Source organism: Nanorana parkeri, unplaced genomic scaffold (assembly GCF_000935625.1).
Source record: "Nanorana parkeri isolate BGI_ZX_2015 unplaced genomic scaffold, ASM93562v1 scaffold1242, whole genome shotgun sequence".
Classification (NCBI taxonomy): Eukaryota; Metazoa; Chordata; class Amphibia; order Anura; family Dicroglossidae; genus Nanorana; species Nanorana parkeri.
The window spans coordinates 365,334-376,621 of record NW_017307510.1 but is presented as its reverse complement, the minus strand read 5'-3'; the positions used below and the strand labels follow the sequence as shown (position 1 = coordinate 376,621).

The 11,288-nt window shown below is 44.9% G+C and overlaps 1 protein-coding gene across 2 annotated transcripts in view; it reads right to left on the bottom strand.

Annotated features, from left to right (window-relative positions):
• Positions 1 to 518: 518 nt before the first annotated feature.
• Positions 519 to 11,288, bottom strand: part of LOC108797202 (aquaporin-7-like) — a 30,142-nt gene continuing 19,372 nt past the window's right edge. Inside the window, exons 2-6 of one of the 2 annotated variants that reach the window (XM_018568778.1) lie at positions 9,655 to 9,781; positions 8,465 to 8,602; positions 6,157 to 6,275; positions 2,384 to 2,601; positions 519 to 756 (exon numbers count right to left, since the gene is read on the bottom strand). In XM_018568778.1, the coding sequence (XP_018424280.1) occupies positions 582 to 756; positions 2,384 to 2,601; positions 6,157 to 6,275; positions 8,465 to 8,602; positions 9,655 to 9,781 (777 nt within the window). In that variant the 3' untranslated portion in view covers positions 519 to 581. Of the gene's footprint in view, positions 757 to 2,379; positions 2,602 to 6,156; positions 6,276 to 8,464; positions 8,603 to 9,654; positions 9,782 to 11,288 lie in introns of those variants that run through there. The other variant, XM_018568779.1, reaches the window with a different exon arrangement.

The window sequence follows — 11,288 nt, the reverse complement described above, 5'->3', positions numbered from 1 at the left end:
TATTCAGCTCCGTCATTATTAAAACATAATTAGATGGGGGGAGGGGTTAATGCAAGCAATTTAAGTAGAAGATTACAATAGCCACTTTTGCCGCAGTGTATGAAGCCGAGTAGAAGCAGTACCTGCTCCCTACCACTAGGGGTGCTGAAGTGTCAGTTCTGGGAATGCAATCTGCATTGTGGCTCTGTCCAGGACAAAGGATGACTGACTAAGCCAGTGGTAGGCAACTTAGGCCCTACAGCTGTTGTGAACCTACAATTCCCATGATGCATTGCAAGACCCTAACAGCCACAGTCATGACTCCCAGGGGCAGATGCATGATGGGATGTTCAGTTTCACAGCGGCTGGACTTCTGAGGTTGCCTACCCCTGGACTAAGCTGCCAAAGTGCTTTACATGAAATGCAATTATTGACACAATATTACATTAGTCTCGCTTTAGTTTCCCATCTCCTCCAGGTCAGTTCTTATATACAATTCATCTTGCTTATATACAACTGTTGCCTCTTATAGAGTCCAAAATGTCAACCAGTGCTGTGTGAGTGGAGATTGAAGGTCCCATCTCCTTATATAGTCCCAGAATTTACATGTGTTCACAGTTCACCATCTCTGTGTTCGTCTTCTCCACCTCCTGTAACTTTTTCTCCCCCTGGTCTTTCTGATGGTGAAGTCCCACCAGCAGCTTGTACAGGAAAGCCCCGGTCAGGGCGCCCACTAGAGGGGCCACAATAGGTATCCAGAACCAGTAGTTCCCAGCCCTAAAATGGAAGACAAAGACTGTGGTTTATGGTTGGAAACTGGTTCCAGCAAGACATTTGTCCATTGACATGTCCCTATATTCTTTCGGCATTTATAATATGAAGAGAGAAGGGTGCTTCACGTTTCTTGCCCATTAGTTGAGGATTCTTGCACACATTTGGCTTTACATATCTCAAGGATCACGTTCCACTTTTCTCTGTGTTCTACTCCTTTCCCAAAGTTACTCTCTCCTCCTGTGTGACCCCTTTTATCCCCTCCATTGTCATGCTCAGCTTTGCTCTTCCCTCCACTGTGGCCCCTTATTCCCTGGTTCTCTTCTTATGTCTATCCACTCTCCCCCTTAGTGTGTCCACTGTCCCCCTCTGTGGCCATTCATCCTGATATTCGTTCAATATGTACCTCTCTTCTAATGGATGCAAGCACTCTTATGCTTTGTTGCCGTTCTCCTATTTGTCCCACCACTTCTCTCTATCATACTGTCACATCTCTTCTGTTCCCATTCTCCATCCTCTCATACAGACATTTCTTCATGTGACCCACTTCTGTGTCTTCCACTCCTTCTGTCTTATGTTCTCAATGTCTCCGGATACTCTTCTTGCTCCCTCTACACTGGCAGTGCTTTCCTTTGTTTCCAGGTTCCCACTCTGCTGCATACCCTACGATGAGGTTCCAGAATGTTGCTTGCCTCTTCCCACATTAGTGTCTATTGCATTTAATATTAGGTATTGTCCCCCAGACTCTGCTATCATCAGATCATATCCATCTACCCCCTCCACTAACAGTTCCTATCCCCCTCCACCAAGAATTTCCATCCCTCCTCCATCTCCCCCATTAACTATCAGTTCTTACCCCCATGCCTTCACTTCCCATCTCCCTGCCCCACCATCAGTCCCTGCACCACCTTACTCCACCATTAACTCATGTGCCCCCCTCCACCATCAGTCCCCACACCACCTCCATCTTCACCAGTTTACCATCCCTTCCTTCCTCAGCAGTTCATATCCTTCTCTCCACCATCAGTTTCTCATTCCCCTCCACCTCCATTAGTTCTCAACCCCTCTCCACCATCAGTTTCCATCCCTCTTCACCATTAGTCTCCAGTCCATCTCCTTCACCTGCAATTCCCACCCCCTCTCCACTATGGGTAGCCATCTCGCTACTTCACCATTAGTTCCCACCCTGTCGTCCCTTACAGATCCCAACCCTCTTCTCCACCATCAGTTTCCATCCCCCCTTTCACCATCAGTTTCCCATGCCCCTTTCTCCACCATCGGTTCACTATCGCCCTACTACACCTTCAGTTGCCTATCATTCTCCTACACTATGTTGCCACCCCCTTCCTCCATCAGCAGTTTCTGCCCTGCCCTTCTTCACAATCATTTCCCATCCCTCTCCTTCTCCATCATTCACCGTGATCAATCTCTTTAGCTATCCCATAGTGCTCTGGGATTTCTATGTCATGTATTAAATGCTGTAAGTTGTATATAGATTGTACAAGGACAGATATTAAACATCAGTTTAAAAATTGATTTAAAAAATAATAATTTGACCGCAAACTGTAATAGTTTCCCTTAAAAATGGAATCTGTGTATCAATATGGAGCTCGTACAACAATGAAGAGTTTACCTGAACACTTCCAGCCCCCACCCTGCAGCGGCAGTGAAGATTCGGGGTCCCAGGTCCCTGGCAGGGTTGATGGCGTATCCGGAATTCATGCCCATAGACATTCCAATGACGGTTACCAAGAGCCCGACTACCACGGCCTGCATGCCATCCAGGGCTGGGCTGTTCTTCTTATCACCGATGGCCAAAATACATAACATAAGTGCCGCCGTTCCCACCACCTGCAATGACATCCACACAGCGCCATGTTCACTAGTCAGTTCACAGGTGTGAAAGGTTTATCGACAAAAATGAAAGTGGACCATTAAAATGTAAGACCTGCTCATCTTCTAGACCCCTTTATCCAAAAAAGCAGTGAAATAAAAAAAACCAATAAAAGTTACTCCCCGGCTTCCAGATGCATCCTGTGAACCAGTGACGTCAATGGACCTCACCGCCGGTTGTTGGGAAAGCTGAGGATTCCAAAATCCTGTAAACTCTGTTCAGGAGCAAATTCTTGTGAGATTTCGGATCTTCAGCTTTCCCAGGTTATGGGGAAAAGCCTTAACCCCATAGTTCTCCTTTAACACTACAGGCGCCAGCACAGATGACTGTGGGGGAAAAGTGAATCGATACACTGAATAGGCAGCTCACACTGGTCTGGGACGACCACATGGACTGAAATGAAGAAACTGAAAAGAGCGCCTCCATAGTGTAAAACTGCTTTAATAAAACAATGTGAAAAAAGTTCAAATGTGCTCACAAGACAATAGGAGTAAACCAGCATATAAAAAGTTTCAGCAGACGCAAGCAGGGAATTCCAGCGCAGCCGACAAGCTGCAACCCTTCTAGATCAGTTGACGCGTTTCAGAGGCGTGCCTCCTTCATCAGGGTTCTGAAACGCGTCATCTGATCTAGAAGGGTTGCAGCTTGTCGGCTGCGCTGGAATTCCCTGCTTGCGTCTGCTGAAACTTTTTATATGCTGGTTTACTCCTATTGTCTTGTGAGCACATTTGAACTTTTTTCACATTGTTTTATTAAAGCAGTTTTACACTATGGAGGCGCTCTTTTCAGTTTCTTCATTTCAGCATCTGCATCTACCTAGGTAACATACGGACATAAGAGAATAGGAAATGAGGGTACAATCTCTCCAATGGCAGCACAGACAGCAAACAAAAACCCAATTTTTAGTCGCCCGGACATAGAAAAATATATCTGTCCACAGTACATGATGCTGTTAGATCCGGTGTAATGTAAACATTGTCCCTGGGTGACCCATTTCATATTATCTGAAGTCTTTATTGCTGTATCACAAGTTGATAAGGAGGACCGCTGGTGTTAGGTAGATTGTGAGTTTCTTGCGATCGCATTCACAAATATGTAAACAAAGTGGAAAAACCCGAATATCCTGGACCTGGTGTGGATCTGTAGTGTAAACACAGCATCAGATGTAATGGATAACTACCTTGAAATAATGTTACCCTTATACCTGCCTTATACCTGTTGGTTACTGGGATGATGGTTTATGTTTCTATTTTATTAGTAGCACAGTAAAGCCGCCTGGTATTTATAGAGCGCTGTTATCTGCTGGCCGCATAATGAATTATAGAATAGACTCATCTAAATGCCAATGAGGTGCGAGTCCAATGTGATGTTGTTTGTCATCTGCTGTTGGGCTGGTTCTTTGCTTCACCGCAAATGACAATTTAAAGGGAACCTATAGAGCTTTTTTTTATATATTTAACTATTTTTCTTATCTTATTAGTGTGTTTTAATGTTTGAAAGGAGAACTATGAGGTGAGTGATTTTCACTCAGCCTCATAATCTGAGCCGACCTGTGACAATGAGACTGTCACAGGTCGGCTCAGTAGATCGGGAAGTGAGCGAACACATACCGGTTTTGCTCACTTCTCGATTCTGTGCCGGCAGAGTGCCGTGACAGGGGAGGGGCTGGATTCTCCCCTCACCGCTCCGATCCTCCAGCGCTGACAGGCGGAACGGACGGGGGAGGGGGCGGGTACAGCTGGCTCTACCTCTAGATAGGCAGAGCCAGCTGTCACTCACGCAGCTGGGCGGATCAGACATAATTTTCGGGATCCGTTCCGGCTGCGGCGTCTCAGTATACCGCGAGTTGCAGCTCGCGGTATACTGAGTTTTGGGTGATGGGAGGACGCTAGTTTGTGTCCTCCCATTACGCTTAGGAGAACTGTGGGGAAAAGCCCTGACCCCATAGTTCTCCTTTCATACCTTGTTTCTATATGTAATATATACAGAGTATGTTTATTATATTATATATATATATATATATATATTGTGGTATTGTGAGGCAATCCCACTGTAGAACTGGGGGTTGTAGTCACCCAGGACTCTCAGCCAGAGGGGCTGAGCAGTTCCAGGAGGCAAGTTCCTGTACTGGGAAAGAGCTGACTTTGCCTAAAGCTTCAACATACAGTCTGCTAATGTCTCAGCAGGTAGACCATGTCTCACCGACCAAAGATTGCTGCACATACTCCATGTGTATCTGGCTCTCTCAGCCGCCTTGCTGTTTACAATGTCTTTATATGATGTCGAATTCACAGAGCCCTTCCCTGAAGACACCTGAACTCAATCATTTGTGTGTGTGTATTGTGTTCACAAACATTTGCCAATATAGTGCTTTTATATTTGGTAATGAATTTTAATCTTTGAGTCAAGAACTCAAGACAAGGTATACAAACAGGGAGAACAGGGTCTCCCGTCCTTATTCCCTAGGCTCCTGGGAAATAAACTGGGACCGTCACCAAATAATGGTATAAGTACAGGGAACACCCTTCTTATATCACTGGCTGTAATAGCACACTAACTAATAGCACAATACCCAACAGGGGCAATGATGTAATACTGAGAAAAGCAACACCAAAAACTGTTTAGACCTTTACAGCTGAAATACAGAATTAAAAAAAATTGAGGGTGTCTGTGCAGTAATCCAGTGTTAGACTTAAAGCTTCCTGCAATAGAGACCACTCACTGCTGCTCTCTCTGCTTGTGCAGGGTCACTGGTCTTGTCTCCGCCCCTTATTGTAATAAAGACCGGTCACTGCTTCTCTCTCCCCTTGTGCAGGGTGACTGGTCATGTCTCCGCCCCCTATTGTAATAAAGACCGGTCACTGCTTCTCTCTCCCCTTGTGCAGGATAACTGGTCTAGACTCCGCCCCCTCCTGTAATAAAGACCGGTGACTGCCACTCTCTCGCCTTGTGCAGGGTGACTGGTCATGTCTCCGCCCCCTCCTGTAATAAAGACCGGTCACTGCCACTCTCTCTCCTTGTGCAGGGTGACTGGTCTTGTCTCCACCCCCTCCTGTAATAAAGACCGCTCACTGCTGCTCTCTATCCTTGTGCAGGGCGACTGGTCTTATCTCCGCCCCCTCCTGTAATAAAGACCAGTCACTGCTGCCCTCTCTCCTTGTGCAGGGTGACTAGTCTTGTTTCCGCCCCTTCCTGTAGTTTTCTGGAGACAGCCTGTAGTGGGTGGGGCTTGTTTGGTCCCTCTCACAGCTCAGCTCTTTGTGCATCAATAATATCACTTCTACATTTATATGGTTATATCTGGATTTGCAAAGGTATTTGCTGCACACAAAGTGGATTTCTACGATTTGTGGCTATTGAGGAATATATTTCAATGAAAGTATTTGTGCCCGCAGTTCAGCTTTAACAGAGCTGTGCCTATCCTGGGTTTGGCATTTGGTGGACACAAAGTCACCTGACCATGTCCGTACAATGTTCTGACTGATAACACAGAGGGAGATTCTTCTACTCACCTGGTCCAGGAATCCGCCCCCTATAGACAGGTACGGCTGTGGGTAGGTGGCAAATATACTGGCGGTTTCCAAATCTCCAGTTACAGTGAAATTCCCCCCGCAGTAGTTGTCCAGGGCCTCTGCGAGGACACAAAGCGATATCATTATACTTATCTGAGAAAATCAATACATTTTTATTAGAAACACAAATTATTGCAAAAAGACCCCAATGCAATTTATTTAGAAAAATACTGTTTAATTCCACCACCTTTTCCCATCGTCATTAAAAACAGACAACATTGGCTTAATATGCTACAAACTAATTCCTGTTCCCTAATACCATCAACAATCCCATTTAGATAAATAGCAAAATTGCATTCTGTAGTCTAAATGGGAATTAAGGTGCAACAATAATGACGCATACAATATCCAACTGCAATAGCAAATATCCCGTGGGTATTATGATGCACCAGAGTATGTCCCTCATCAATGATATCCATATAAAGTGTAGGAATGGCAATTGGCAGATGCAAACCACGGAGAACATCAAACTATCCACTGGTGTTGGTAAAATATGTGCACATAAAAGCAAAGGGAGAACTCCAAAGAATGATATCTATACAATATATACACCGCTCAGCCATAACAATATGACCACCCGCCTAATATTGAGTAGATCCCCCTTTTCTGGACCCTTCGAGGCATGGGCTCTACTAGACCCCAGTGTTGTATTTTGAGCAAGGTGTGTGGGCTCACTAGATAACTTTGGATACACTAGAATCAAAGGGTGCACTTAGGTCACTAGATGACACTGAATGCAATGAAGTCTCGGGGTGCACTGGGGTCACTCGATGAAACTGAATGCACTGGAATCATGGGGCACACTGAGGTCACTAGATGACACTGAATGCACTGGAATCATGGGGCACACTGAGGTCACTAGATGACACTGAATGCAATGGAATTATGGGGCACACTGAGGTCACTAGATGACACTGAGTGCATTGAAGTTTCGGGGTGCACTGGGGTCACTAGATGACACAGAATGCACTGGAGTCTCAGGGCATACTGAGGTCACTAGATGACACTAAATGCATTGGAGACTCGGGGTACACTGGGGTCACCCAGTAGCGTCACAAGGGGGCCCGCACCGGGCGACACCATCAGAAGGGGTAACACCAAAATGACTGACAGTCACTTTGGTGTCACCCCCTTTGAAAAGTCAGGCACTCGGTCATGGACCGAGAGCCCGACAGCTGAAGGAGAGAGGAGGGGACCCGGCAGCATACCTTATCCCATTGAATGAATGTCCCCTCCTCTCTCTGCTGGCAGTTAAGTGTGCGTGACATCATGTACATGTGTAATGATGTTGCATGCATGCGTGATGACGTCCCAGCGGGTGACACACGGCGGCCGCATCAGGTTACACCCAGCCTGGAGAGACCTCTGGGGTCTCAGGGTCACCTCTGGGGTCTCAGTGTCACTAGATGACACTGGATGCACTGGAATCACAGGACGCACCGAGGGCACTAGATGACACTGAATGCACCGGAGTCTTGGTACTCTCTAAGGTCACTAGATGACACTGTATGAACCGGAGTCCCACAGTGCACTGGGGTCACTAGAAGACACTGGATGAACTGGAGTCTCATGGTGCACTGGGGTCACTAGATGACACTGGATGAACTGGAGTCTCATGGTGCACTGGGGTCACTAGATGACACTGGATGAACTGGAGTCTCAGGGTATGCTGACAGCTGTGGGTGCATAGTGGAACTACTGAGGACTTGGGGCAAGTATAGATGAAGCAGCAGGACTCTGGATCCCAGTGAGACTCAGGAGGAATGTAGAAGGCTAAAGTTGCAGGCACAGAAGACACTGGGCACAAGGACGCAGGTAAGACTATGACAGTAGAGGGCTCAGTTTAGTGACGTGTTGCTTTGCAATTTAAAGCCACACTGATCAGGAGAGCCGACTCCTGATTGGGCACAACACCGGCCAGTTTGAACTGTCTCCAGATTGACCGCGGAGTTGCCACTTCAAAAGTTCTGGTGGCCCCACACCAGAGAGGAGACCCCTTGCATGATCCCATGAGAGATAAGTGTGACACTTGTGATAAGAATACAACGTTTTCATACACAACAATTTATACTTATCTGACCAAAATATGAATATTTTGTTATTTTTTTTTAGTCCAGACCGTAATAAAGAAGGAAAATCTGAACAAAACCCAACAAACATTCGCAGCGAGAGTCCTTCAGCAGTTCAAACAACCTGAACAATGTCATATTTCTGAATCCTAAAAAGTCCAGGAAGTGGATCTCCGTACCATAGTAGACGAAGAACACCACCGCAGCGGCCAGGAAGGATCCGGCGACCTGTGATACCATATAAAGGGGAAGTTTCTTCCATGGAAGATTCCCCAAGACGCAATTCGTTAAGGACACGGCCCAGTTCATGTGAGCTCCTGGAAGAGATGAGAAGATGCTGTCAGTTCATTTCAGTCACATTATTATCATTTTTTTCTACATGGTCAAATGGTCAATCCACCCAAAGGTCATAATTCAGCTGTAGACGTAGCCCAGTGGGCCGAGTCACTCATCAGCTTCTTTTATCTCCCAGTAGGTTTCAGAGGTTGTTTTACGTTAGTACCGCCCACATTTTCATTTCAGATGTTCCCACCTGCCTCAGGGTGTTCCTGCTCCTCATATATTGATATATTGTCCATAACTTAAAATGCATCAAAAGGAAAGCGCGATCACCTTCTCATGGTTCCAGCAGGATCGACATACATGAGACCGTAAAGTAGTTTAACTCTCCAGCATCTAACAAAAAGTAAAGTTTCTCTTTTGTGTGGATTGACCCTTTAAGTACCCATTCACACCAAGCCATTCCAGGAATGTGTGTCAAACACGCATAATAATGCACTACTTTTCCGTGTTTATCCTGTGTACAGGGCCCCATTAAAAATAAATGGAGAATCGTAGCAAACATGGAAAACAAGCACGCACAAATGCGTTCATGTTACGGTGGGTCAGGTGGGAATGGGACTTAAAGGAGAACTCCACTAAGCTCATCTGCATCGTCATGACATAAAACTGTTATAATAATGAGCCTAGGCATCTGACCATGTGATTGCCACCTTGGAGCAGAAGTTTCTACATGTTTAGTATATTTTATAACTTTTATAGAGCAAGGTGGACAGACTAGCCATGGGGGGGGGGTGCTATTTAATTGTAGTTCTAGTTCAACTAATCCATCTCCAGTCTCATGAGCCTCACCAAGTTTTATTATCCCTTTTCATCAGGCTATATTGCACCTCAACAGAATTTTAGAGCGAACCTGTACTTTGGTGAGGAAACAGTGCTGAGTTACAGTTTTTTGTGTTTTGATACCAGCTTACTAGAACAAGACAATCATTAATGAAGGATAAGATTTTCTATTTGTACACAGCCGGTGACATTATAACACATTGCTCTTCAATGTAGTATTATTGATCCTGGAAGCTTGAGCACTCACCGGATACCCCCCCGGCCACATGGATCCCCATCGTGACACCGATTCCAAAGGAAAGGTTAATGCTGAAGTATTGTCCATAGTGCTTCTTACCCAGAACCACCTGCGCCACTGAGCCCAAACCAAACAGCTGCGGAGAAGAAGATTGTGGTTAATAATGTTCCAAAGTTCCATAGATTGTAAGGCTGGAGAAAGATACAGATCCATCATCTACTTCCACCTATAACAATGTAACAATTGTGAAATGCAGCATTGCTGGGGGGAATCCAATACCACATTCTATATGATATTTAGGAAACTGCTAGATACAACATTTGGATTTTTATGGTGATATGTATGAAAGTAAACATTGCGTTCAGTATAAAACAGATTTGAATAATTAAAATGTATTTTACATATCATAAAATAAAACCGTTGTATATGGTGTGCACAATCACAAAAATTAGAATATACACCGATCACCCATGACTCTATGACCACCCCCCTAATATTGAGTGGGTCCCCCTTCTCCTGACCCCTCCAGGCATGGACTCCACTAGACCTCTGAAGGTATGCTGTGGTATCTGGCACCAAGCCGTCAGTAGCAGATCCTTTAAGTCCTGTAAGATGAGGTGATCGGCCTCCATGGATCGGACTTTTTTTTCCAGCACATCCCACAGATGCTCGATTGGATTGAGATCTGGAGAATTTGGAGGCCAACACCTCAAGCTCGTTGTTGCGTTCCTCAAACCATTCTTAACTCCTTTATTTTTATTCAAGACCAAAAGCAGTACAAAAACCAAAACATTCATAAAAAATATCATCTTAGAATATGCAACAAAACATACGTCTACAATTCAGGTTTACTATCTAGATGAAGACAGTGGCAGAAAAGAAAGATTGCATTTTGCAGTGACCAATCTCAGGGATAGGGCCACTCTCCTTTTTTCAACTATAACTAATGGAGGGATTGTTGGAAATGATCCTCCTAGTATACCACGGTGTCAAAATAAAAGATTGCATTCGTTTTCATTTTGTAATAGTCGGTAAAGAGTCAATAAATGATTCCCATACATGAAAAAACTTTTGGGTTTGTGTATCCTTACTAAGCATTGTCTAAGTCCAATCATTTTAAAAAACATTCATCAACTTGCTCACGAAGAGAGTTAGAGAAGGTGGTTCAGAATACATCCATTGATGCAGAATCATTTCTTTCCCACCAAAGATATAAGAGACAATAACTTTCTACATCCGGGAGTGATTCTCACTCCATGCAGATCTCAAATTCCAAAAATCGCCCTAGCTGCCAACAGAGGCACCAATTTGTGCCGGGTATACTGGGCAATATCATTCCAAAATGATTACAGGGCAGCTCCAAAAAGCTTGATATAAACCTGCTGATTCCTGGCCGCATTTCAGACATCTACAGGAGCTACTTAGACCCATGAGCTAAGACTTAAGCGGAGAGATATAGGCTCCATGATAGACTCTTAACACCATTTCTCTATAGGTGGACGCAGTGATTGTATCCAATGCACTATTAGAGGCTTGGAGGATCTCGGTAGTAGATATATTGGAAAAATAAGAAGTCAACTTTGAGAGACCAATGGAGCATTTCCCATAATCCAGGTCTGATCTTAAAGTTACATTAAAGGATA